The sequence below is a fragment of the Falco rusticolus genome, chromosome 1 (genome assembly GCF_015220075.1).
Source record: "Falco rusticolus isolate bFalRus1 chromosome 1, bFalRus1.pri, whole genome shotgun sequence".
NCBI lineage: Eukaryota > Metazoa > Chordata > Aves > Falconiformes > Falconidae > Falco > Falco rusticolus.
The window spans coordinates 12,422,667-12,447,595 of NC_051187.1; the positions used below are offsets into that span (position 1 = coordinate 12,422,667).

The 24,929-nt window shown below is 40.1% G+C and overlaps 1 protein-coding gene across 6 annotated transcripts in view; it reads left to right on the forward strand.

Moving 5' to 3' along the window:
- Nucleotides 1–24,929, forward strand: part of OGFOD3 (2-oxoglutarate and iron dependent oxygenase domain containing 3) — a 44,723-nt gene that overhangs the window by 6,336 nt on the left and 13,458 nt on the right. For 2 of the 6 annotated variants that reach the window (XM_037410092.1, XM_037410107.1), the window contains 6 exons: nucleotides 1,789–1,860; nucleotides 6,828–6,916; nucleotides 9,194–9,258; nucleotides 9,837–9,893; nucleotides 17,610–17,763; nucleotides 24,616–24,739. In XM_037410092.1, the coding sequence (XP_037265989.1) occupies nucleotides 1,789–1,860; nucleotides 6,828–6,916; nucleotides 9,194–9,258; nucleotides 9,837–9,893; nucleotides 17,610–17,763; nucleotides 24,616–24,739 (561 nt within the window). Of the gene's footprint in view, nucleotides 1–1,788; nucleotides 1,865–2,807; nucleotides 2,851–6,827; nucleotides 6,917–9,193; nucleotides 9,259–9,836; nucleotides 9,894–17,609; nucleotides 17,764–24,615; nucleotides 24,740–24,929 lie in introns of all 6 variants that reach the window. The other 4 variants (XM_037410099.1, XM_037410121.1, XM_037410111.1 and 1 more) reach the window with 3 other exon arrangements.

Genomic DNA, 24,929 nt, shown 5'->3' on the forward strand with positions numbered 1-24,929 from the left:
CCAGCCTTCTAATTTCGTAAGAACTTTCACATATTCTTTACCTGGAACTCTTAAAGCAGGCTTTTTACCATTTTTACAATTTAATGTTAATTTCTTAGCAATGAATTTTAAGAGGCTTTTTAATCATACATGTCCAAACTGTGTGCTTCAAGATGCTTTTGTGCAAAGTCTCATATAAAAAGCTGCTCTTCAAAGTGCATTTGTATAGATGCCCCATACAGAATGTTATTTGTTTCCTCTTGACTCGCCTGTGTGCAGGAGGAGAGGGCTGAGCAAATCTGAAAGATGCTGCTTTTGTTCTCCTGGCAGTGCAGTTGGAACGATCAAATTCACTGCTCTTTTATATTACCATTGTTTTTCCAGTGAACAAATACAGTGGTTCTTAGTGCTTGACTACAGAAATCTCTGTTAATAAACCGCATTAATTAGGTTGAATACTGAAACGTAGGTTAAATTCAGTTCTTTGTGTTAATACATGAAGTAGCATATATTGTTACTACATAAAGATCCTATACCTATTCAGGAACCCTGCGTTCTAACCATTTTTTTCAGTTTCTTTTGTCAGGTAGTGATTTCACACCTGTCTGAGTGGCATTCTCTCTTTTCTGTTATTGGCATGGTGGTGCTCTGGTGTTATGTCCACTGCAGTCTGCATCCAAGTGTGTCTTGTCTTCTGCATCTCTTTTTTTTTTTTTTTCTTTTTTTTTTTTTTCTTCTTCTCTCTCTAGGACAATCAAGTTTGTTTATCCTGTTGAGGCTATTTGGGTTCGGGACAGAACTCTTCTTGTGTTTTGTATTGTACCTGAGTGGTGTGTACTGGACCTCTGTCTGAGTTGAAGACTTCCTTGCACAGTAATAAAAACACTTTGTGTATTGGCACGTGGTGTTAAGGGGGTTTAGCTGCAAGAAATCTTGGCTGATTTGGAACTGTCAGCCTGAGATGGAAGGATCCATGTGGCACTACTGAGATTTTCTAGTTCTTGCCCTGCCTGCCCAAAGGCTAGAATAGGATGTGTAAGATGAAATCATCTAAGATCATCATCCTTTCAGAGACTGTCATATAAACAGAAGCTTTTGTTTTCACTGTTGCATTTGGGAAGAAGGGCAGAAATCACTGAATCTCTCTCTTGCTGCATGTGCACTGAGATACAGATGTGTCTGGTACAGCCTTACTAAACAAAGGCCATCTTCTCTGGTTTGAAGTGGTAGATGTGCAAATGAACATCAGTAAGTCAGTTTTAATTTCTAAGAATGATTTTCATATCAGCAGGAAAAGTAGTTTGCTTTTAAAGGCACAGTATTGCTGGGCATTTTGCTTAACCTAAGCACTGGAAGCTCTAGGTCATGCATGACAGCCACATCTCCAGCAGCTGTGCTACTCTGGGTGTTGAGATTTATTCCTTTTAAATCATCTCTGTTCTGTTGAATTGCATTGTGGATGTGGCAGGGCATAATTTGTCAGCTTAGCTGGTGTAATTCCCCTGAATTACGCCAACCAGCCATGGCAGGGAAAGTGATGTAGTTTAGATGAGTCCTGGGGACTCGAATCTGTCCAGAAGCAACAGTGACACTGGCTGCCTTGTCTTCTCTCTGATGGCAGTGCTAAACGCATCAGAATGGAGATGTAATTGTCTTGTAATTTTAAGTGATCTAAAATGTTCTGAGATTGCCAGTATCCCTTCTGAATGCTGTGAACTTCAAAGGGGAGTAGGAGAAATAGAGACTTGTTCTGAACCTTGTTTGAAAGATGATCTCTTATCATCTTTTTTTCCTTCATCTGTGTTCCAGGGTGCACTCCTAGAAAGTGTGGAAGAGGTGTGACTGATGCAGTAATCACAAGGGAAGAAGCTGAAAGAATCCGTAGGTAATTTTTCTTTTAATGCTTAACTTTTACAAGCACTTGCTTTAATGACAGTGTGCCAGTGTTTAAGGTGTAGCACAAAGCTCCTTAGCTGAAGGAGGATGGGTTAAACTGGTTAAAGCACTAAACTTTTTTAAAAGCTGTTTTCCATCTTCGCAGTAGTGGAGGCAGTTCTCTTTCATACAGAGTCTGCCTAGCTCTGTGGGGCACGAGCATTGCAGAGGGAAAAGGTAAATGAATTAAGTAAGTTTTAAAGGATTTTTCACTTGTCCTTCTGTTCCATTTGGCCTTTAAAACCAGAACAAAACAACATAAGCCGCCTTTCAGTGGAGTCTCTTTCTGGGTAGTTATGAGCTAGTGCTGACCCTGTAGACCTCTATGAACACTAAGTGGTGAGATTTAATCAAATAGTAGGGGACACTGTCAAATTATGCAGTTAAAATAAGTTATCAGCCTCTTTGAGTGTGTTTTGCAGTTAATCATCACGTAAGTCAGGAATATCAGTGTCATGCTCAAAGCGATACACAGCTCCTCTAAGTGCTCAGTTCACTAGTCAGGCTGGCCGCTTGGTGATGCCAGATTCTGTTGGGCTTCTGATTTTGGTACAGCGCTTCTGCATTGTACAGAGTTATTTGTACTGCCCCTAAGCATCAAGATCTGGGCTTTTTTAATGTTTAATCTTACTTGGCCAGAATGTATTTGAAAGACAGTGTTTTGGGGATTTATGGAAGGGGGCTACAAGCACAGAAGTTCTGCAACATAGATACTTTAGTTTCATGACAGGCTGCAAGATTCAGTTTCAAATAGCTGGCATCTTCTATTAACTCAATTGGGTTGTATCTGATGCATCAAATAATACTGAAGAATTACACGTTGTAAATAATGACATTAAAGGACAAAGTAATTGGACTTCAGTTCTCATCTGAGGTTATTGTTTTGCCTGCAGAATAGCAGAGAGGGGACTGTCCTTGGGAGGATCTGATGGAGGGGTGAGCAGTGTCCTGTTACTTTTTACATTCTCTTACTGCCAAGGCAAGATTATAAATGCATTTTGGGAGCTTAGAGGAGAGGAGATGGAGAGTTTTTCCTTCCATTCAGGCTAGGAAAAAAAATTGTTTGGAAAGTTGTTTTTTTTTTCTCCCATTAATACAATTGCTAGCAGCGTAATTTGTGACTTCTGCAATACAGTTGACATTTCCTTTTATTCAGTTCTGTTATTTCTAGCGCCTCTCTTGAACTGATTTTGCCGTCTCCATTTGGAAACAGTTAGTGTAGCAGAACTGCACAAGTTTGACTTCTGAAACTAAATTACAGTGGTTCACAGCATCACGTAAAGATTGGTTTTGTGTAGTGACAAAAAGTGCCATGTAATTTCTTAAGTAGACCTTTGAATAATATTCTTGAAAAATCAAAACAAACCCACTTCTCTTTAACAAGCACATTTATTTTAATTTCTTTCCCCCTGTCTGTGTCAGGATATTTCTGTGTATGAACAGAAACTGTCATGAGTATTTGTAAACGCGACCGCTGTAGGTCTTTGCTGAATTAGGACGTGTATTGGCAGAAAAGGAGAAAGGTTTCAATGAAAAACGAAGACTTTATTGTCCTTGTGATTGCTGAGAAAGACCTGCAAAATATATAACCTGAGAAACGTGAGCAGTGCTGCCCACTGGAAACAATATGTTTAAAAGATTTGACGTTCTCTGTTCAGTTCTGTCAGGATCCTTTGGATTTTTTTTCAGTTCTGTGGTTGCATGATTTGCCACTTTGCTTAGATTACTCGGCCCCTTGGGACCTCCAGCTTGACAGCACCAACGACAGGAGTTAAGTGGGTTTCCTATCCTGTTCTTTTGGGACCTACATGTGATTTTTCATTAGACTTCTTCAAAGAGGGATTACAAGGGCAGCGTTTAACACGGACAGCTTCATGGATTGGATCACAGAAAGCTAATGCCCAGCTGGGGTCAGGGCACTGGAGAAACTGAGGCAGAGAAAGTTTGGAAGAGACATAGTGGGAGGCAAACTTGCTGCCCAGTGCTCAGAGCTGGGCAGGGCTCCTGAGCTGCTGTACTTGGACAACAAGCCAGAGTGTCAGACAAATACAAATCATACATAATTTTGGAAGCATCATTGTGAGGTTTTTGGAAGGGGAGGGGAAATGGTGGCAGGGAGAAGATTCTATTGCTGCAATAAAATAAGTCTGTTAATAAATCAGATCTCCATTGAGAGGTGTGGGCTCTGGTCTAAGCCTTCTCAGATTTCTCACAATCTGTAAATATGAGAAACTTATTGCATGCTGTTACTCTTTAGGGAAAAAGGTGCAAGAAGTTGTGTAGTGTTGCGTTGAGGCCTGATCCAAAATAGTGGATAAACACTGAAAGATGTTAAAAACAAGAGCTGATCAGTGTTTCTGGGAGATCATGTTTAGTAGAAGCCTTTAAATAGTCTCTTTACCTAGCTTCTTTTATGCCGCCTTCTTCACTGTTTTTCCATTTTAGTTTTTTTCAATGTGCATGCTTGTATTCCCCATGTCATGGAGTGAATCTTTTCCCAGTAGTGCTATCTTGGCTCCCTGATATCGTTAAATACTGATGGATATGTGCTGATGATGTATAGATGAAGCTGTCTTTCTTCATTTGAGCCTTTTTATATTTTCAAATCTCTTACCTACACAGCATACAAAATGTTTCAAGGTTTACTTCATTTACCTACTTTGTCTGTCAACCTCTCAAGCTTCGAGCCTGTTGGATTAGGTCTGGCTTGTTGCTTTAAATCACTTCGTCTTTAGAGTGTTTGGATAATTCTGTCTGGTTATGTCTATTGTTCTAAGACTAATTTTTTCCTTAAAAAAATCCTTAAGTAACTCCTTGTTTCTGGTTAATTCTTTCTTTAGCTGCTTTGATCTCTCCACTATTCCAAATAAAACTTCTTCAGATTTCTACTGGGATGCAGACTGCGTTTTCATCCTCTCAGATTTCCTGTTAACCCCTTTTTAAGCAACACGTCTAATGTTTTTTTTTCTTTTTTCTGTCATATTTCTCTTATTTTGAATCCACACAAGTGGATTTGTATTTATGTGTCTGGATATAATTTATTAAAGACCTGAACTTGTAGTTTGTGACTTTTGTCAATTCTCTCCTCCCTTTGTTTGCTGCCTTTTCTGCTTCCTTGGAGTACCGAAGGATAGCACAAAACTTGTTTCCGTTTCCATCCTTCTCTGTTGAGAAAGTCCTGGCAAACATCTGAATTATTGAAATCTCCCAGGAACCATGCCCTAGCTGTTGTGCTGAGCTTTCTGTCTTATCTTCCTTTGTAATTTTCCCTAGATTTATTTTTATTTACGTACACACATGGAGTGAGGCTAGAGGAGGCCATTTTATAGTCTCGTCAAAGTTTCAACAGAATCCAAACAGGAGCCTCTTCACCAGTACGCTGCTTTTCCTTGTGCGTCTCTGTAAAATAGTTTTATACTCTGTTCCTTACTCACAGAATATGAACTGCATTAGTTCTCTTCCTGTTTGCCTCAGCTGAGGTTTTTTTCTTCATTTTATAAAGATAATGACAATTTCTTCCCTAGCTAATGTTTTCTTACTCACTACCTCTTTGCGTTACTTCTTTGGTCATGACTCATTCCTTCACGTCTTTGTAGGTGCTGTTGTCATAACATCTCTCTAGTGTAAATTAAACAACTCATTTATTATCGGCTATATTGGCATTTATTTAGAAGCCCCAGAAAAGAAATCCCTGGGTGCAGCCAGTCAGCTGCAGTCTGTTTCCTGCATTGCAAAAAAACTGGAAGTCACCTAGACCTCCCTTTTGAGGGGAAAATTAAATTTCTTAATCACTGGGAAAAGCAAACAACCTGCGTAGCTGTGATGCCCGACAAGGGTTTCTGCTGTGGGCCCACTGAGCCGTGCCTGGAACAGGGGTTCTGCAGGCTGTACCCCTCCTTACTCTGCTTTCAGCCCTCCCAACCCAACTCTGAAGTCCTCAAAATGCTGGCGGCTCTGTTTTCCAGGGAGAAGTTTTAAGTCTCTGTGTAACGCCTGTCCTATTTCATACCTCTGCTACAGCCGTGTAGTTTTTTGGCTTCCTAATTAGCCTCCTGATAGCACTTAGGAAACACATCCTTGTGAGGAGCGAAGGACAGACTTGGCAGTGTCTTTCACTTTCCCTACGGCTGAGTGTTGGTACGATTATCGAGCCGTGACTCCGTGAAGCTGGAGAGGACCTGGCTGTGTCTAATCTGTATCCAGTGTGGACTTGTACTGGACTCTGTAGCCAAATATTGCATTTAATTTCCCCAGTAATAACCTGTACCTCCAGCAATCTGAATGATGTATATGTTAGATTGGTTACACTTGTGTCTCATAATTAATCAGCCTAACCTGTGAGAGGCGTTACCCTAAGAACATAACCTTTGCTTGCCTAATCTCAAGGTTCAAGCAGGGAATATTTAAGGGTGGTGGTGGTTTGGGTGCCTCTGAGGCTGCCTGCAGGGACAGCAGCTTTGATGCTGCCCAGGGGTTGGTGGCCATGTAGAATCTCTGTTGCTCATCCCTCTCCTCAGCCGGAGGGTGTGAGCCTTCCCACAGCAGGAGGGGGAAGGGTCTGAGCGCTACCAGCTCCTCTGGAGACAAGTAGAAGCAAGTTCTTGCAATTTTTTCTTTTGGGCAGTGTGTCTGCTCTTTTCTTTAAAAGCATCGCTTAAAGCTTTTAAGGGGTGGAGGAACTGCTGTGCAAGTGCGTATGTGTTCCGTGGTTGGCAGTCCCTTTCCGTGAGGATCAAAGGCAGGGCCTGTCGTGCTCTGCAAGGTGGGGAGATTGATCTTTTTTGCCGTATGCTGAGATGTGGTCGTTACTTGCATGTTCTGTTTGAATCCTTTTAGCAGTGAGAGCGTGGAGAGTATGGGACGGACAACACTGAAGGTCCAAAAGAACATATCTTGTGCTTTTTCTTTTTTAGAGGCGGTTCAGTTTCCTTTGTATGGAAGTTCTGTAAACCAGGATATTGGGGAAGCTCTGTTGAACAGTTTCTCGGAAATAGGCATGTGGGTACGTGTGTTTGCAGTGTTCCTGCCATCTTTAGATAAATTTTGTAGAGCTTTCAGCCTGGGAACACTGACCTGAATTGCAGGCTGACCCTTCATCAGATAGTTGAACTTGAAGTAACGGTGTTGTTACAGGCTTCCACCAGGGTATTCTTCTCAGTGTAGGAAATGATGCTGAAAATATTTAATGTTCTGAAATGGCAGAGGCCAAAAGAAATGTATTTCAGTTTCTTTCCAAGGTAGCTGTTAAATAAATAGCTCCATGCTCATGCTTAATCAAGTCCCTGTCTACATCTGGCATTCAGTTCATTTCCCCTGTCTGAAACAACCCTGAAGAATATTCTTTTTCAGATTCCCTTTTCAGTCTTCATCTGGCTTTTCTTGTAGCTATTGTTTTTTCAGCTACGAATACCTACAGTTCTTGGGGGTGTCTTTTATTGATTAATTTGGTTATTTTGGATCTTCCCAACTCTAATCATTTGGAGCTTGAAAAGTGAGAAGAAATGTGTGTGTTCGGAAAGCAGACTGAAAGGCAATTTGTTTTTAAAATAAATTAATCTTTTCAGATGAGTCCTGCTACTTCTCCTTATAATCTACTTTGGCATGATTTCAGGCATATTTTTGAAGCTACACAGGAGCAGTTTTACTCCTTCTAGCTGTAGCATAGGTTATTGTACAGAACCAGAAACGAATAAATGAAAATATTTTGCTTCTGAAGCTTGAGTAAAAAGCTTATTACAAGAACTGCTCTTGCATGACTGTGAGAGTACTTGTTTCCGTAACAGTCCTCTGAAGCTTTTGGAGAACTGTGGGAAGGGAAGATCTGAAATGCTCATGCCATGTCCACTTGAATAGCTTTGTTACCTTACATATTTTTACAGGGGCAAATAAAACTATTTGGGTAGGTTTATTAAAAGAAAGTTGTTGCTATCCCTTTTAAAAGGAGATTTTAGTGGGGTTTCCCTGCTTCAGCTCTGCAGCTCAGAGCGATTGAGCCTGCAGTAATTGTCTTTTGCTGAGAGACTGTCATGGATATCTTCCTCCAACGTGCCCCAGAGGAGGAGGGAGAGGAGTGCTTTGAGGCTAGAGGTGAACCAAAGCTGAGCTGCCGCCTGGCGTTGCGGCTCTGACATACCTGTGGGCTGATGCTTCCTCACCAGTCTGTCTGCTTTTGGATGAAGATTCAAAGTGGCTTCAAACAGTACTGTTCCAACCATGGCCAGAAATTCTTGTCGCTGGTAAGGTGGAAGTTATCATTCTTTCCAGGCAGCTCACCTAGTGGTATTATTACGGTTTGGATTTTGTTAGAATAATGTGAATGGTATGTGGTGCATCAGGAAGTGCCAAATTCCAAGAGGAGTGTTTTTATATCAGAGATGGCATTAATTCGGTGCTGGTCAGGTTAATTAACTGTTGCTACTTGATATTTCCAGTACAGAAAAATAAGACTGCTATTAAGCAGTCGTATTTTTAAAAACAGTTTAAATGATGCAAAACAATCATGTATTTTGTGGACAGCAAGGGGCATACAAAAGTGTACTTTATTTAATTTAGAGAAATAATTTAAGAGTCCTGAGAGGTAGCTCTTTATCCTGGCAAACGTGAATACTAATCTTTTTAGCTTGGTCTGGAGCTCAGCAGAAGTGTTTGGCTTGAATCAGATGAAGAAATGGATTGAATTTTCATATGTAAAAACTTTTCACTCTTTGGTTTTCTTCTACAGTGGTTTAGAAATTGAGAAGAAAGTTTGGCTCTAGTAAGCCTTAGAATGATAATTGTTCTTTTAGACAGACTTTTATGTCTGTATTAAATATGAGAAGTACACAGAAACTCATGGTGAAAGAGAAGTTTTAATAACAAATGTTGAGCAAGATAAATATTAGTGCTGCTATTTGAGCCCTTCACAAATACTGGAAAATTAGTCATCTTTGTGTGGAAGGGAAATGACTTCAGGGAGGGATCCAGGAACACACTGACTTACCCCCAGCCCATGGAGGAAGAACGGCAATTCTGTATGTCGGATCTGAACCTCAGGAACAGTAGTCCTATGCTTTTTTCATAGTACCTTAGTATTTCGTGTATCTATACAGCAAACTAGGGGAGGTTTATCGTTGTAAAGTAAGCATTAGTATTGTGAACCTAAATGCTAGAAACTAGTATTTTTACTTGGGAGGCTGGGGAAAGGGAGAGCCAACTTGGGACAGTTATTAAAGGTCATAGTTAAATAATGATAAAACCTTTTCATGCTCATTTTTCCTACTTTTTTTGTTTCCTTTCCCAGGCATCAATTTTGGACTTGCACTCCGGAGCTCTTTCACTGGGGAAGCATTTTGTTAATCTGTACAGGTAAAATGGGGCTGTGGCTTGCTGCCTCCTTGTTATCCCCACCCTGCAGTGCTCGTTGCCTCTTCAAGTTTCTCAAGCCCTGTGGGCTGTAGAAGGTCGTTAGATTCACCACAGTTTCCATGACCAGTAGAAGAACTTTTGTGACATGAAAACCAATCTTTTGTTGAACTGGGTGCTCTGAAAGCTACCATTACCTTTATTTTCAGAGTTCTTATTGCACCAGTAAATAATAGTATATTTTCACAGTTAGTTTGTCAGTGGTAGAAGAAATCAAGTAGTCTGAACTCTTAAAAACCTGAATCCAAGTGTTTATTTCATGACATGGGAGGGGACTTTTTTTAATGCCTGGGGAATTCTGTTATCGGTTGATCCATCTCATCTGTTAATCTTTTAACACTGACTCTTCTAGCAATGCTTTTGAAATACCATGCTCAAAAGCATTTGTGGGATTTCTGTGTGTTTGTGTTTTCATTTTTTGATTGTAGGCAAAGCACAGGTGGGAGTGAGAATGCATCTTAGTGTTACTCAGGCAGTCTGATTCAGTGACTTCTCTTTTAGACTGTTGTTTAATTTTTCAGGTACTTTGGGGACAAAGTTCAAGACATCTTCACAGAAGAGGATTTTGCATTATATCGGTAAAGACTTTCAATGACTGCTGAATCAACCACATAACTTTAATTTTTATTTTTTTTTTGGTAGAGTTCAGGTTGGGAGGGGATTGTCCTTTGGATTCAGATATACAATTGAATTTGTGGCTCAAAATAGCAATTTCTGTGAGAAGTAAGATGCCTTGAGGAAAATAAGTAAAAGGACCTTTTGGTGACTACTTGATAAATAATATCTGCTGCTTTGAACTTAGCTGTGTTACCAACGTCAGGGCAGTATTGACACTGTAAACATAACCAGAGTGATGGCAGCGCCACACACCTCCCGTTCTGCATAAGGGGCTGCTGCCAGCCCTGCAGGCAGGGAAAACTGCCTCATCTGAGTTCTGTGGTTGTTTGCTGGAACGTTACAGCTGGGTTGTAAAATCCTTCAGCATTAACTGCTATTTCACGTGGGCTGTCCAAGAGATGTTGTCTTCGTCATCTAACACACTCCTGTGCTATTGTTACATTAGGGACTTGGGTTCTTTGGGTGAGGAGTAGCAAAACGGTAAAAACGGTAAAGCAGGAAGTGGAAGGACTTCACATTGCTCATGTTTTGGCTGGAGAAGCAGAGCATACTTTCCGCCTAAGAAGTCAGAGTATGAGATGACGCTGTAGTGTCATAGCTTTACCATCTGATGCTTTTATCTTTCCTGTAGACCTGCTCATATATTTCACGAACACAACAAACGTAACGGTTCCGTGTGTCTGAAGGTGTGGGGCCAAAGTTCAGCAACAAACATTCTTTGACTAGATAAAATAAATCCTTAGTTACGTGTTTCAGTTGCTTTCTCCTAATTTAAAATGTACCTGGCTTGAACATTTTAACTTGGGTTTTTTCCTTGCCTTTGTGAAAGAATATGACCTCCCTCTACTGGTGGAAGTAGTATTAAGTAGCTAAATAGGTTTATTAGTTTAGTAACTCTTATTTGTCTTAAAATATTAACTATTTAAGCTTATTTTGGATCAACAACTATTTTTTAGATAATCTTGTCTTTGTAAATGAAATTCTTTAAAATGTGTTTACTTCTGCCCTGAAAATCACAAAAATGAGATGCTGCCTTGATTGTTGTTGAATTTTGACTGTATAAAGAAAGGGTATAGTTTCTGCCTCACCAAGATAGTGGAGAATATTTTGAAAATAGTCTTTGTTTTGCCCTCCATTCTCTAGATTAAAGAATCTGGAGAAAAAACATGAGTGTATGGAGGGAGTGTCTTACTAAGGAATATTCGTTTCACATGAACAGAAACATTCACTTTTTCAACTGTTTTCATGAATTTCTGATCCTTATACTGTGAGATGAGGCAGCTTCTAGGGAGTATCAATATTCCATTGGTATTTCATGCCAATATAGGGGGTGTTTCGGTCTAGCTGGATACAAATTTAATAAAAAATACATTGTTAAATGCTTCTTTTCATATTAATGGCAGTGCTTTAACATGGACTGTAGTACCTTATGTCCTTAATGAATGATTTTATGCTATTTTGGGGAGCATTTATCTTCATTACCTTAACTTACCTACCAAGGTCAGTTTAAAAAGACATTAATTGCATTTAGTTATTTCTCTCAAGAGTGTATAAGTATTGCTGATTGCAACAATAACAAATCTGATAGGCTTTGTGAGCCAGGAGGCTGGTTTCTAAACTGTCAAAATCATGTTCCTTTGGAATTGGTTATGGTTTCTAAGCTGATCCTTTAACCACCATCTGTACAGCGGTTCCTCTTGCTTCACGTAATAGATGCGTCTCTATCCAGAAGAGACCTTTAAATCTGGACGCTTGGTTTAAGGATTACAACTTCAGCAGAAAATGGCACTAGCAAAGATTGGTTCCAAAAACCTTTGACTTAACTAAGGTAGAGACATAGAGTAGAGGAAGAGCTGATAATGTCGTTTCTTCCTTTTATTTGTTTTGCACGTGTGATTTCTGTTAAAACTTTCTGGCTGTGCAAGAGCATTGCTTTGCCTGTTTCTGCTGCCTTCAGTGCTTTTCCCTGGGAGCAGTGTGGGGATGCTGACAAGTGGGCTGGGGAAGCTGAGTAGTTTTGCAAAGCTTTGAGTGTTCCTGTCACCGTGCTTGAATCGCACTTTGCAGCAACTCCTAACAGTGCATTTTTTTGCTAGTCTGGCAGACCTTGTATCTTACAGAAACTAAAAATGCCACAGAAAAGTTCTTCTACTCAGTCCTTTATGCTGCTGCTGATACATTAAGTTGGTAACTTTGCAATCTAGTGATGAACGTCCTTTCTCTTAAGCTATATGTTCCTTAGACTTCTGGCTGTTGGCTTTTTTTTTTTTTTTTTTTTTTCCTTCTTTCTCATCACCCCACTGCAAAATAGATTTCAGTAACAGCTTCTGTAGAAGGGCTGTGCTTTCAGGGAAAGGCAGAACAGAAATCCCTGAAGTCTGGCTTGTGCATTTTGGTATTATCCAGTGATTCAGTGTGAATGTACGAGGACCGATGACAAATTCTGTGAGGGATTGATTTGTTATTTATATTGGTGGCTGGGTGTGTACTCGTGTATTTACTGCCATAGCAGAGCTCTGTGTAGTGCATCCGCCCAGAGCCAGGGCATACCCTGAGCAGTCTGAATGAGAGAATAGTTGCTGTGGTTAGGAAAATGAATGCTTACATTCTCCAGCATAAAGCAATATTTTCTTTGTAGCTATAGTACACCAGAGCTTTCCCAACAGTTCTTGATATATAGGGACATGGAGGAAAAAGTATGAAGAATGAGTGGGCCAGGATCAGGAAGGGAGGGGAGGCTCCTGCCTGAGGCCCCTGCTGCTGCTGGGCGCACATGAGAAGCGGCTGAGGGAGTGATACGGCTCTTGCTACGTTGGATCTGGTGCAGTTAGAGTTTCTGGGCTCATTCCTTCCTTCCTCGATGGCACTTTCTGAGCTGAAGTTTGGCTTATCTTGTCGCATGATTTACACACCAAGTACAATGTGTTTGTCCTTAAGTATTTTACCAATAGGCTATATAAGCTGCATCTGGAATAGCAGGGAAGGGATGGAAAGGAAAACTTGAACTCATGATATTGATAAATGTTGAAATGGCCCAGTCAGTGGAAAGCAGGCTGTACAAAAGAGTTTTTATAGGCCAAAAAGTGACCTTATACTAGCTTTGAAAACAGCTACTTGCTGTATTTGGCATACATTGGGCACAGAATGAGCTGCAGTATACAGATGCGTGTGTTCAGATACACACTTTACGGGATCCTAGGGAACACTTTGATCTCTGAAGGAAGTCATACCTTTGCTCCGACTGCCAGGTAAATGTTCGATTCCCACGTATAGCATTTAATTTGCTGTTGCAGAGAGGGACAAAAGATACTTCGTGGAGTTTGAAGCAGAGTTCATGTTTGCACTGACAAGTTTGTCAACCTGTGGATGACTCCTGTGGTGGAGTAAATGTGACTATGTGGAACAAAGGGCAGCAGAGATTATTGCGGAGCGCCTGCAAAATGCACCTCCTGCAGCGCACAGCACATGTCTTTGCCTTTGGCACCAAACTTGTAAATGGATGCTTTTTACACGTTTACATGAGCTACAAGCTTAGATCTCCTTGTCATTAGTTACAATAGTGCAATGCAGTGTTTGTGAGTAAGGTCAGTGTTCTACACCATAATTCCCCATCACCCCCTACAGTAAACATTAAGTTCTTTTAGATTTTATGTGGCTTGCTTAGACTTTGAACTGCAGCCACTTTCATATGACAAAGTGAGAAGTCCTGGTTGTTATTCACATGCGTTGAGAAAGTCTTCCCTTGCATATTTTCCATTTTCTTCTCTAGGTTATAGTGCCTATGTATTTTATTTGACTGATGCCGCATTATTAGAAAGTAGGTATGAAACACTATGTGTAGAAATGATGTCAATGTGCTGGCTCAATAGGGAATTTCATGGACTTTCTGTAGGTTTTGAGCAGTATGGTACATATTCAAGGAGGAAAAAACATCTCTGTGCTCAAATGTATTGTTCTTTGGAGCTTGGTTCTAGCAAATCTTTGCCATATGGGTTATTCATTCAAACATCAGTAGAAATCTAATTTATTCATGACTAAGGCTTTTTCTGTTGTTGATTCTCTTTAATTGTTTTTTTTTTCCATGCTGCATTACAGTGCAATAATTGGTTTGCGTATTTGCAGGCCCATTTTTTCCAGTTGAATAGTTTGTGTTAAACTGCTTGGGCATTTGTTGGACGTGTATCAGATGACACTATGTATCAGGATAGTATTTCAAACTTAAAAATTTAAGAGCATTCACAGGATGTGAAGAAACAGGGAGGCTGAGGTGGCCGGTCACTCTGCTCCATCATAGGTTACATAGGTTTCTGTTGTACCTCCTAAAATCAAGCCTGAACTTTGGGAATACCCAATTCACAGTGATGTAGATTACATGTATTTTTTGTCACGTGTGTATGTTGGGGAAGAAAAAAAAAAAAATCCAGTCTTGGATATGTCCTTTCTGTCCCTATCACTTCTCTTCAGAAGGGTTGTTCTGCGAAGGGCTTTTCTTGTGAGCAGAGCTTGCTGGAAAGGGGTCTTGTTTCCAGTTTCCAAACTTTGCTTGGGTTTTTCCATGTTGGATTTGGAGTTCATTGACATTAATAAATAACTTCCTACTGACTTCAGCATGTGCTGGATTAGGCCCTAAAAAAATAATGTGGTTGTTCCCCAGTTCTTACAAATATGTTTGAGACCACTGAAGGCAAACTAGGAGATTAAGTGTCCTCTCCCCCTGAGACTTCAGTCTTTTATGACTTTGTGGACTGCTCATCAGGCAAAGTTACTTTTGCGCTTTTTTTTTTTTTTTTTTTTTAATTACAGCCAAGTTAACCCCTCTTGCTCATTGAGCTCTGATTTGAATGGTCAGTATTCGTTTGCCTGTTGACTCCTTTCTTGAAGGAAGGCTGTTGCTGTAACCTTGCTCCCTGGACACCTGGTATCATGGTGTGTCTGTATTATATACTGTTATACCATTATACAATTGTATACCATTAAGTACAAAGGGTAAACACCTGTTTTTTGAAGCTTAGTCCAAGTTCCATGATATCAGTGGGGCTTTTTGATAGTTTACAGTTTTTGTTGAACAGCAAATTATTTATGTGCATAAAATTCCTGTTAGTCCGCTACATATGCGAAGATTGCCTTGATTGATTGAGTTTGGAGGGATACTGGGATCTGTAGGATGACAGCTCGCAGGGAGGCAAAAGGCAGGAATGCACGGGCTGGCACCTCTTGCTGCCTCGTGCAGGTGAAGGCACTGTGATTGAAAGTAATGCCGAAAGCCAAGAGCACGCAGGAGAAATCAGAGGCCGGCGGTGTCCTTACCCACCCAGAAACCAGCTACGCGGGTCAGCTGGAGGTGGCTGCTTCCATGAGGCCAGGAAGCACCTAAATGTCACACTTCTATTCCTGTCACTTCAGCTGTCTTCCTATTCACTGCCTCCCCTGCCTGCTTAATTTATAAAGAGGAAAACAACCTTATCTTCTGAAAAAGATGCTTGTCTTTGCCACATACTTAAACTGTCAAGTCTGGTTTTCTTTTCTCTTGATAACCTGTTGGCCAGTCCAAAGCAGGTAGACTTTTGGTTGCTGGTATTGTCTGTCGGGAAGAGTTGAGTAGAGCTTTGTTTCCTGCTTGGTTTGCAAAACACGCAGTATTGCGCATAAGTCTCGAATAGGAGTGAAGCTTTAATGGGGCCTTATAAACAGTAGACAGCAAATCTTAATAGAAAGCTTTTAAAAGTGGAAAAGAATCAGCCTGGAAGAGGAAGCAGTACTGCTCAGAGCGCGAGACAGCTGCTGGAGATTTAAAGTTATGTCAAGACTGTGGCCTGACTACTTGAGAGTAGATCTGTTCCAGCTGGCTGATGCAAGGGAGCGTGCTCGTTTAGTACTTGGGGGTTAGGCTGTTAATTCTTGGGTTGGGTTGTTCAGAGTGCCAGCTGCCCTCAATTCGTGAAGTAAAATGAGTAATTACATTTAATGCTTTTTGGGAAACAGAAGGCAGCCTCTGCTGAAGTCCTGCTTCTTGGAAAGAAAACAAACAGAAAGATCGGGCTCCCACAGGCATGAAGGGAAGGACCTGCAGATCCATTCCTGATGTCAGTTTTACAAACTGTGCCGTTGTGTAGCTCTCAACTTGAAATCTTAGTTTGTGCAGATATGTAAATACCTGAAAATTTGAGCTCTAACTTCGTGTAATGGTTTTGATATTCCACACGTAAAACGGCTTGAATTGACTCCTAAACCTTAGAGCCCTAAAAATGTAAAGTGAGACAAGTTAAAAATTAAATTACTCTGTGTGTGTTTATTTTTGGTGAGGGACAAGATGTGAACAGAATGAATAGTTGTTTGGAGTTTTTTTAGTACTTGTGGAAATAGTTTTTAAGAGGTCCCTTTCACAGCCTAACGCTGTAGGTCTGCTTTTAGTTCTGTCACTTCTTAGTCACTGTTTCAGTTCCCTAGAGAAATACCTGGAAACTTTTTTGAAAATGACGCTGAAGTTCAGTACTACTGGAGAGATGTCTGACGCAGAAAAGATGCAAAACCACTAATGCAATTTTCAGAAGTGTGTTTACTCAAGAGTATCTTCTTTCTGTGCTACTTTTGAAGCACTTAGGAAGAAAAGACTAATTATAATAGGTAAGAATTTGTTAAAATTAGGAGAAAACAATATAAAGTTTTTAAGCATACATGAACTGTAAAAAACCCCAACAACCAACAGTGTTTTCGTTTAATCTCATTGTGTTATTGCATTCTTTGATGGTTTGTAAATTTCGTCAGAGTTAAATACTAGCTGTATGTGTTTACTGGCGGGGTTTGCCAGTGGTATTCCTCATTAATTACCAGTCTCTTCTCTTCAGAAGTGCTGTTGCCTGACCTCAGGCTGGCAGTTTGAGCTGGCCCTGTGCGCAGCGATACCTGGCCTGAAAGGTGGATGCTGCTGTATAAGTAGTTCTGTATCCGAACACGTGTGATTATTAGTCTTCTGTTGTCATAATCTTAAAAACAAAAATGAAAATCCTATTATTTTCTTCCTGTCTCCCAAGAAATACAGGAAGAGCCAAGGTAGAAACAGTTTGGTTGAATCTTTGAAAATAGCTGGGAAAGACATCTTGTATTCATGTTTAAGGAAAATCCGGTTGTGATACCAATACATATGTTGACAGAGAACCCCAAGTTTCATGGTGCCAGGGACTTCATCGCTTCATTTAAAAATCAGTGTGAAAATAGTTGGAGGTTCTTCAGAGACAACTGTTTATGAAGATAAAGTTTTCTAGTTATGTGCTTTGGATTAAAAGTATGTATGTGAAAGACTTTAGTCTTTTCAGTAGTTAATAGACAGTGAGATGTGCCTGGGAGTTTTTTTAGGAAACAGACAGCTTACACAAAGAAACTTTGAAACCTGGGCCACAGGAGACAAACAGGTTGGGGTTTTTTGATATTCTGAGAATTAAAAAAAAACCCCACAACCAAACAACCAACCCTGATGCAAAACATTGAGGGTGTGTCTCTTTTGATATAGTAGATCTCACTTTTAAGGCAAAATAAGAAAGTGTGGTATATGTTCCTCATGGTTTATTTGCTGAGGAAGCAGCTTAACTCTAAAGAAGAAATAACAGTGAATGAAGGAGAGTCCTGAAGAAGCAGAAGTATGTCACTTAACATGCCGTGTTGTATTGTGTTCTTTGCAGTGATGTGAGGCGGAGAATTCAACAGAGGATTGCTCAGGATTTTGGTATCAGCTCTTCTTCTATGTACCTGACTAAGCCAACGTTCTTCTCGAGAATAAACAACACAGAAGCCAAAACAACACACGATGAATACTGGCACCCACACGTTGACAAGGCAAGTAGGAGGCTGAGACAGGATGCAAATGTTTCCTGTTATTATTAGATCACTTTGAAGTCATTTTGCATTAAACAATCAGTCAAACGTTTGAAAACTGGTGCTTGTAAAAATCCTCCCGGGGATGAACCTAATGGAAGAATAAGTGAGTTTTAGAAACAGAAGGCCATTACATTCCTTTTTATTTTATTTTCTCTACTTCGGTTCTGCTAGGATTAATAAATTGTGTGAATGTCTACTCAGGAATCTCTTTTGTGAGAAACATTGATTAAATTGACCTGCACCTATGAAGTGCTTCAGTTCGATCAAGCCTGTGTTTCTAGTTAGGGTATCACTCTTTCAGCCAGCTCTAGCAGGAGCTATGTCAAAGTGATCAATCGGTCACTGTTTGTAGTTGAGCTGAGCCTTTTGATAAATGCATAGCATCTGTTTGTGGATTGAGGCGTTTTACTGCGTGCTCTTCAGTGGGGATATGGTACCCTCTTTCAATAATTTGAAGTTTTGTTGGTTTTGGAATGGAATGTTTTTGTGACTTTCTTTTAACTGCAGCCTTCTACCTGTAGGCTCCTAGCTTAATACTCTGCATATCTCAATGGCATGAAATGATCTGGGCTTGAGATTGAGTTTATTTCTGAATTTAGCTGACTTCAAAGGCAGCATGTGTGCAGCATAGCAGAATGCCAAATAACAATGGAAGAATAAAATAGAAAAAAGCCACACCAAAAAACCAAAACCAATCCCACACCAGGGTACCCAAATGTCATGTCGTAAGGACTGCTGCTCTGGAGTCGGGGATCACCTAAGATGGAACCGCATCAAACTTATCCCATCAAAGCTAAGTTACGCCTCAGTGCTAGAGGCTGCATGTTGGCCGTGTACCTTGAAGTCTATGACCTGAAACATGGAAGATGAAAAACAAAACAGAGAAATGCTCCTTGCCTTGAAAAATTTTCCTGGAAAAAGTCAGTCTGAGGGAGGTATAACGTCTGTTGCTCACAATGTCAGTGCAAGCTCGTGTGCCCTTTCTTGTTGTGTAGGCAGAAGCAGCTTATATCTAGAAAACATGGTGACAGTGGTGATACCTGATACAGCTGCTGTTCGAAAGAAGGCAATGTGGGGTGGTGGAATCTGCAATCACTGATACAACTGAGACCACCTTTTGGATGCCTCTTGTTTAAGAAGCTGTAATGTAATCATTGAATAGGAGTAGACCTAGGGCCACAGGTGGTAAGGGATGATCTTGAGGTGCCAGATTTTGGCTGTCATTGATGGGAACTGATCGTAGGGAACAAATTGTGCTGACAGCATTCACAGGAATTCTATCACATTGCACTCATTTCCAAGAGCCACCGAATAAACTAGTGATTCTGGTTGTGTGAAGTGCAGTAAATTCATAGGTTCTTCATAGTTTTTCCACGCTTTCAGAGAATTGCCACAAGGGAAAAGAAAGCAGTGAATTTCAATAACTGATGGCTGTTTTCTCCACTCTTTTTTTTTTTTCCTTTCAGGCCTAAAAGGCGTATTAGAATTTCAGACTGATTTATTTCTATAATGAGATTTGTGTCTGCACAAGCATTAGGATAGCCAATATTCTCTTTATTCTTTTCTGCATGTGTTTTGCATTAGTAAACGAATAAGGTCGTTGGATAACCTCACAATTAAGTGTTGCTACCTAAATCTCTCCTATACTACACAAATTATTTTGTAATTTAGAATTAAATCTGTTTCCATGAAGAGCATTTGTTTCCTTTGTGGAAGCTGCTTCTCTTCTGTGGCATCTTGACAATGCCTGTACATGACGGACAGCAGGCTAGACATTTTGCTGTTTTTATCCATCTGTTTTGTCCAAATCTTGTTTATCTCACAGGCTGCCTGTTCAGAGAGCAGATACATCAACTGATTGGCCTTGGCTTTTTCTAACCCATCCATCCCCAGCTTCAAAAAACAAAACAAACATAAAATGTGGCTGCTTAAACTTGCTATGCATAACCTAAATCTTAATGGTTCCTATAATGAATAATTAACTGGGTAGTCTGATTTACAGCAGAGGAGAGAATAATCCCAGCTGGGGTAGTTGGCAAACACCTTGTTCGTCATCACTTAGAATTTGCCTCCCCTGCCCCAGTAGCCAGCCTGGCGTGGATCAGTTCTGTTTCTTTTTTTGGGAGAGCACAAGGGAACAGAATCTCCCTGGCCCCCAGCCAGGCACTTGCCAGTGCTGTGGAATGGAAACCTTAGAGCAAACTTCTCAGTGCTTCTGGAGCTCATGGCTTGGGGGTCCATGTCTCACTCGCTGTTCACATGGAGCAAATGTGTTTGCCAGTGCAGAGGGTGTTGAAGAGGGATGGAAAAGCCACTACGGGCACAGATCATTCTTGTGGAAACTGTCCCAGCGTAGTGGTTCATCCCTTCTCTAGGATAAAGGACTTCAGCTATTGCCAGATAATACAGTTAGTTCTACAGTTTAAATGTTTGCATTGCCTGCTTGAAAATTCAGAGTTTGAACCAGGCTAATGATGCCTTAAATAGGGTCCGATAGAGATACATCCCTGATCCTGTTCACTTCGTGTCCCTCATGGAAGTCCAAATGACGTCACCATGTATCATTGCTACTAGACACTGGCTGCCTTCTCTTCTGGTACTCCATTCACGGGAATTAGCGTGAAAGGCTTAATTTGAATCCTTCCCTTGCTGCATAAACAAGCCTCTGACTTCTGTTTGTTTGTCAAAAGGTCTGGTATTATTTTCCCCTTAAGTGCAATTGGAACAGAACTATTTGTGGATGTAGCATTCATGTACGTGTTTTGCCAGATCATGGCTTATAGAAAATGTTACAGTATGTGTAGAATACATGCCTGCATGTAATTTTAGCCTACTATAGGTATATATTATGTATATCTGTATATTGGTTATGTGTTTAGAAGGAGGTAAAAAATAAGTACTTGCAGTTGATCAGGCTGAGCAGGAGACTGAATTCAAAGGGACGATCAGTAGGTCAGAACATATTTCAGAGGTGGCTAAATAGGATAGACAAGTTGTCTAGCTTTACAGGTTGTCTTCAGTGCAGTCAGCCTGTCTTGTATTTTAATTCCTTCGACAAACCAAGTTTCGCTTACGACTTCCAGACTGCAGTTGAAAGCAAGGGAAAAAAAAATGCATTGCTGTTGATCTGAGGTAGGAAATACTTCCAAGATAAGAGCAGAAGTATGCTTATGTGGTGTCCAGAACAAGTGTGAATGCTAGGGAGTTGAGGAAAGATCAATAAAACTCAGCCTATTAAATATTTTGCCAGTTTGTTGGATGCTTTTTTGTTGTATCATTATTTACACTTTCCCCTTTGTATGTAATTTTGCATAATAATTAAACAGTGAAGGTTGCTCCTAGAAGACTTAAGGATATTTTTGTCACTGTCCCCTTCCAAAAGAAAGGTAAAACTAAGCCTTTGAAAAATTAATCTGATGCATTTTTTGTTTGTTTGACACTGTTGGTTCAAAGATACAGGCTTCTTGGAGCACACAAATACCTGTCTTGCCTTTTTCCCCTATATTACTGAGTGTTGTGATGTTATTTCAGTCTGAATATTCTTGGTTTGGAAGATTTTAACTGCATAATGGAGCAGCATAGATCTACTGTGTCTGTATGAGGCTTTGTTTTTTTTCCCTAAAATTTATTTGGGTTTTAGTTGCATAGGAATGGAAACCCTGAAATTGCTTAAATGACTCATTTAATCTTGTCAAGTTTATAAGCATCTACAATCAAAAAGTGTTGGCTTAAGATACGGAGTTTCATCTTGGATGGAATTTATTTGGAACTCAGCCTTTCAAATGTCAAATGTCTTGATTTATAATGGAATTGCTGTTGCACACTCAATTCCTGACAGTATAGTCTATAACGTTGTCTAATAGAAGCGATATGGGACTTGAAGATTTCTGCAGGGATCCTGTCATCCTTCACAGAATTGTCAAGCTCTGCCGTAAGATCAGTTTTGGTTTGTTTTCCTGGAATTTCTTCTATTGGAACTATTCTGAGACTTAAGTACAGCTTTTCTTTTTTTTTAGCCTAAACTTGTTCATGATCAGTTTATAGCTATTTTTCCCACCCTTCTCCCAGTTCTACCTCCTCCTGCTCCCATATATTTATATGTAGCAATCGTATCCCTTTTCAGCCTGCCTTTCTCCAAGCTGACCAAGCCAAACCTTCAAGTCTCCTTACCTGTGATATGCTCTCCATCTCCCTAACCCTTCTAGCAGCCTCTTGCCTCAGGCTGTTGAGACATCACTGATAGCAGCTGCTATCTGTTGTAGCAGACTCCTCACTCTTCTCTTCCTTTCCCTCATGTTGTTAGGCATCTAATGAAATACAGCAAAAGATCTTCCTTTTGCCTTAGGGCAGCGTCGTCTTTGAAATCTGAGGAAGTTTGTTCTTGTGTCTACTCAAACCTGTTGCCTCAGCTTACCTACAGCCCCTTGTAATTCAGAGACATGCTATTTGGTGCCTTACACTGTCTACTAAATCGATACTACCAATATACAGAACATTTGAATTAGCTATCAAGGCTATTTTTGTGATTATCTGCACAAAGGGATAGGTAGAGTCTTACAGGAAAAGAGCAGTTTTGACCCTTATTTCTGCAGGGTACCATGTGGACTTGTGCTGATTGGAAAGTGTGTGTATTTTATTCTGCAATGGAAAGCAGGGGATGCTGTCCTACATATCTTAGTGACTACAGGCCTATTGAATATTCCTACAACTGTTTAGTTGCATATAAACATGTGTCACTCAAAAACCCAAGGATGCCACACTGCAAAACGTGGCTGGCTAATTTTGACAGTTATAATAATAGCCTTTTTAAAGTACTGTATCATAGCATTATGAGCATCTACCACTAAATATTAGCTATGTTTGACATATTTGGGGAAGGGGTGCTCAAAAAGAGCACACCAACTGTATGAAGTATCAGACTGAATGGAAATGCCTGCTTTTGTTTTTTAACCTTTCTGGTATTGGAAATCTTTACCAGGGTGATAAATGTATTTGATATACATGGGAGACTTCTAGCATTTGAAATAACTGAGTGTAATTTAGTGCCTTCTTTCCAGGCCTGGCTGCTTTCTGAGAGTTAGTAATGAACAGGAGTAGAAAAGCCATTTTCCATTGCACACTTGGTTCCCCAGATTAGTCATCTGTAGAAATCAGATGTTTGCTTAGGCTAAAAAGGTTTGTAATGAGCTCTTGAAAGTTCAGAATTGGTAAAGCCGCCTTGGAGAGGATGGAGAGTGCAGTGATAGAGCAAAGATTGGTGCACCACTGAAGAGTTCATAAAAAACAGTTTTAATTGCATTAGACTTGCATGCAGGAGTTCAATAAACTTCTTCACTATGCTGATGTCTTCACTGGCTGGAGGGCTTCCTTAAGCTGACTGGAAGTTTTATCAGCAAATCAATGGAGGTGAAAGTAGCTTTGCAAAGCTAATTGCATGAGGAAGGCTGTAAAATAGCTGTTTTGAGGTGCTGCAGTAGCATGTGCTCATTCCCATTCATTGTCTCCTATTGCTTCTAAGGTTTGGGTAAATATAGGGAAAAGGGGATCACCAAAACATTTCTAGCATTCTTGTGATTTGGACTGTGTAGTGCAGCATATCACTGGATTTGGCTTTTTTCCTTTAAGCCCTGATGGTCAAAATAATAGAATGAGTAAGAAAGAAAATATCTTCCTATGCCATCTGCTGTTATGTTCTCTTTAGTCATTGCCCTTACAGAATAACGTGTACTGCTGTGGAGCCAAAATTTAACTGGCTCTAATGAATGTAACTTAAAACAAAATTGAAAATATTTAGAGAACTTCTAAGTTTGGAAGTAGCACCTGCCTCATAACAGTCACCAGGTCAGTCAAAACACTCTGCAAATGTTGTATGTTGAAATAATACTACTGTGCTGCACATTTCACTGTCAGTGTAATGCAGAGATTGAGTAGTTGTGTACTATAAAGAAACTGGAGAATACAGCCACTGATTTGAAGTATATTTTTAATTGTTGGTGACGTGTAGGTATAAAAAGGAAATATTTTCAGCATTGGCTAAACTTGGTGTTAAATATTTAGATAGCATCCTCCAAGCATTAATATATAGTATTTTTCTCCATCCTCAACATACATATCAAGCAAAAAGAATACTTTAAAAGGAAGGGAAATCACCTTGTTATACTTAAAAATGGGGTGTTTGGTCTGTAGAATGAGAAGCAGCAGGGACTTTGAAAGTCATGTTTGAAGGTTTTTAAACAAAACCCGAAAGGAAAAGAGTAGGAAGGTCCTCCAGCAAATGTGTGCTTACTTGGAAGGTCTGATTCACTGTTACAATGAAGCTCCAGCATGGTAGCTGGTGAAAGAGTAAAGATGATGTTTCCAGAAGCCTGTACCTGTGGTTAGATGATGGGTGGAATTAATTAGTCAAAGGCTGTTCTTGGGTCTCATTAACCTTATGGTGAAATTTTATCTTGAAATAGTATAAATAGATCTGAGCCCTTCTGTATTTTAATACAGAGGTGTAATATGTTGGGGTTTTGCTAGCTGTTTAGTAGACTTAGGATGATAGAAATCAATAGGCGCACTTCTTTAATTATGGAAACTGTAACTAATAGTAAACATAACATGCTAGTCTTGTGTGTAAACGTAATAGGCTAATAAACATGTATCACTTCTGGAAAAGAATGATCTCGGCTTTCAGAGACCCCTTTATTAAATACATGAAAACAGGAAAATGGGAAAACCCCATCAGATCCATCTGCTTAATTATTTCTGCTCTGCAGAGATGAGAGTAGAATTTGGTAATTTTTGATAATGTTGTCTTACTCCTAGGTAACTTACGGCTCTTTTGACTATACTTCACTGCTGTATCTTTCGGACTACACTGAAGACTTTGGTGGTGGACGGTTTGTCTTTATGGATGCCGGCTCCAACAAGACAGTAGAGCCTCGAGCAGGTAGGTCTCGGTTTGCTTGCACTGGGGCACGCCAGATTATGGCATTTATTAACTGGGTGGGCTGGTGGATGTAGTGGGACTTTGTTTTGTGTCAGCAATAACTGTGGAAAAATGGACCATTTTGTCTTCAGATTGATGACATAGAAAGTAAAGATTAAAAAAGTTTAAAATGTGGCTACAGTTTGAAATA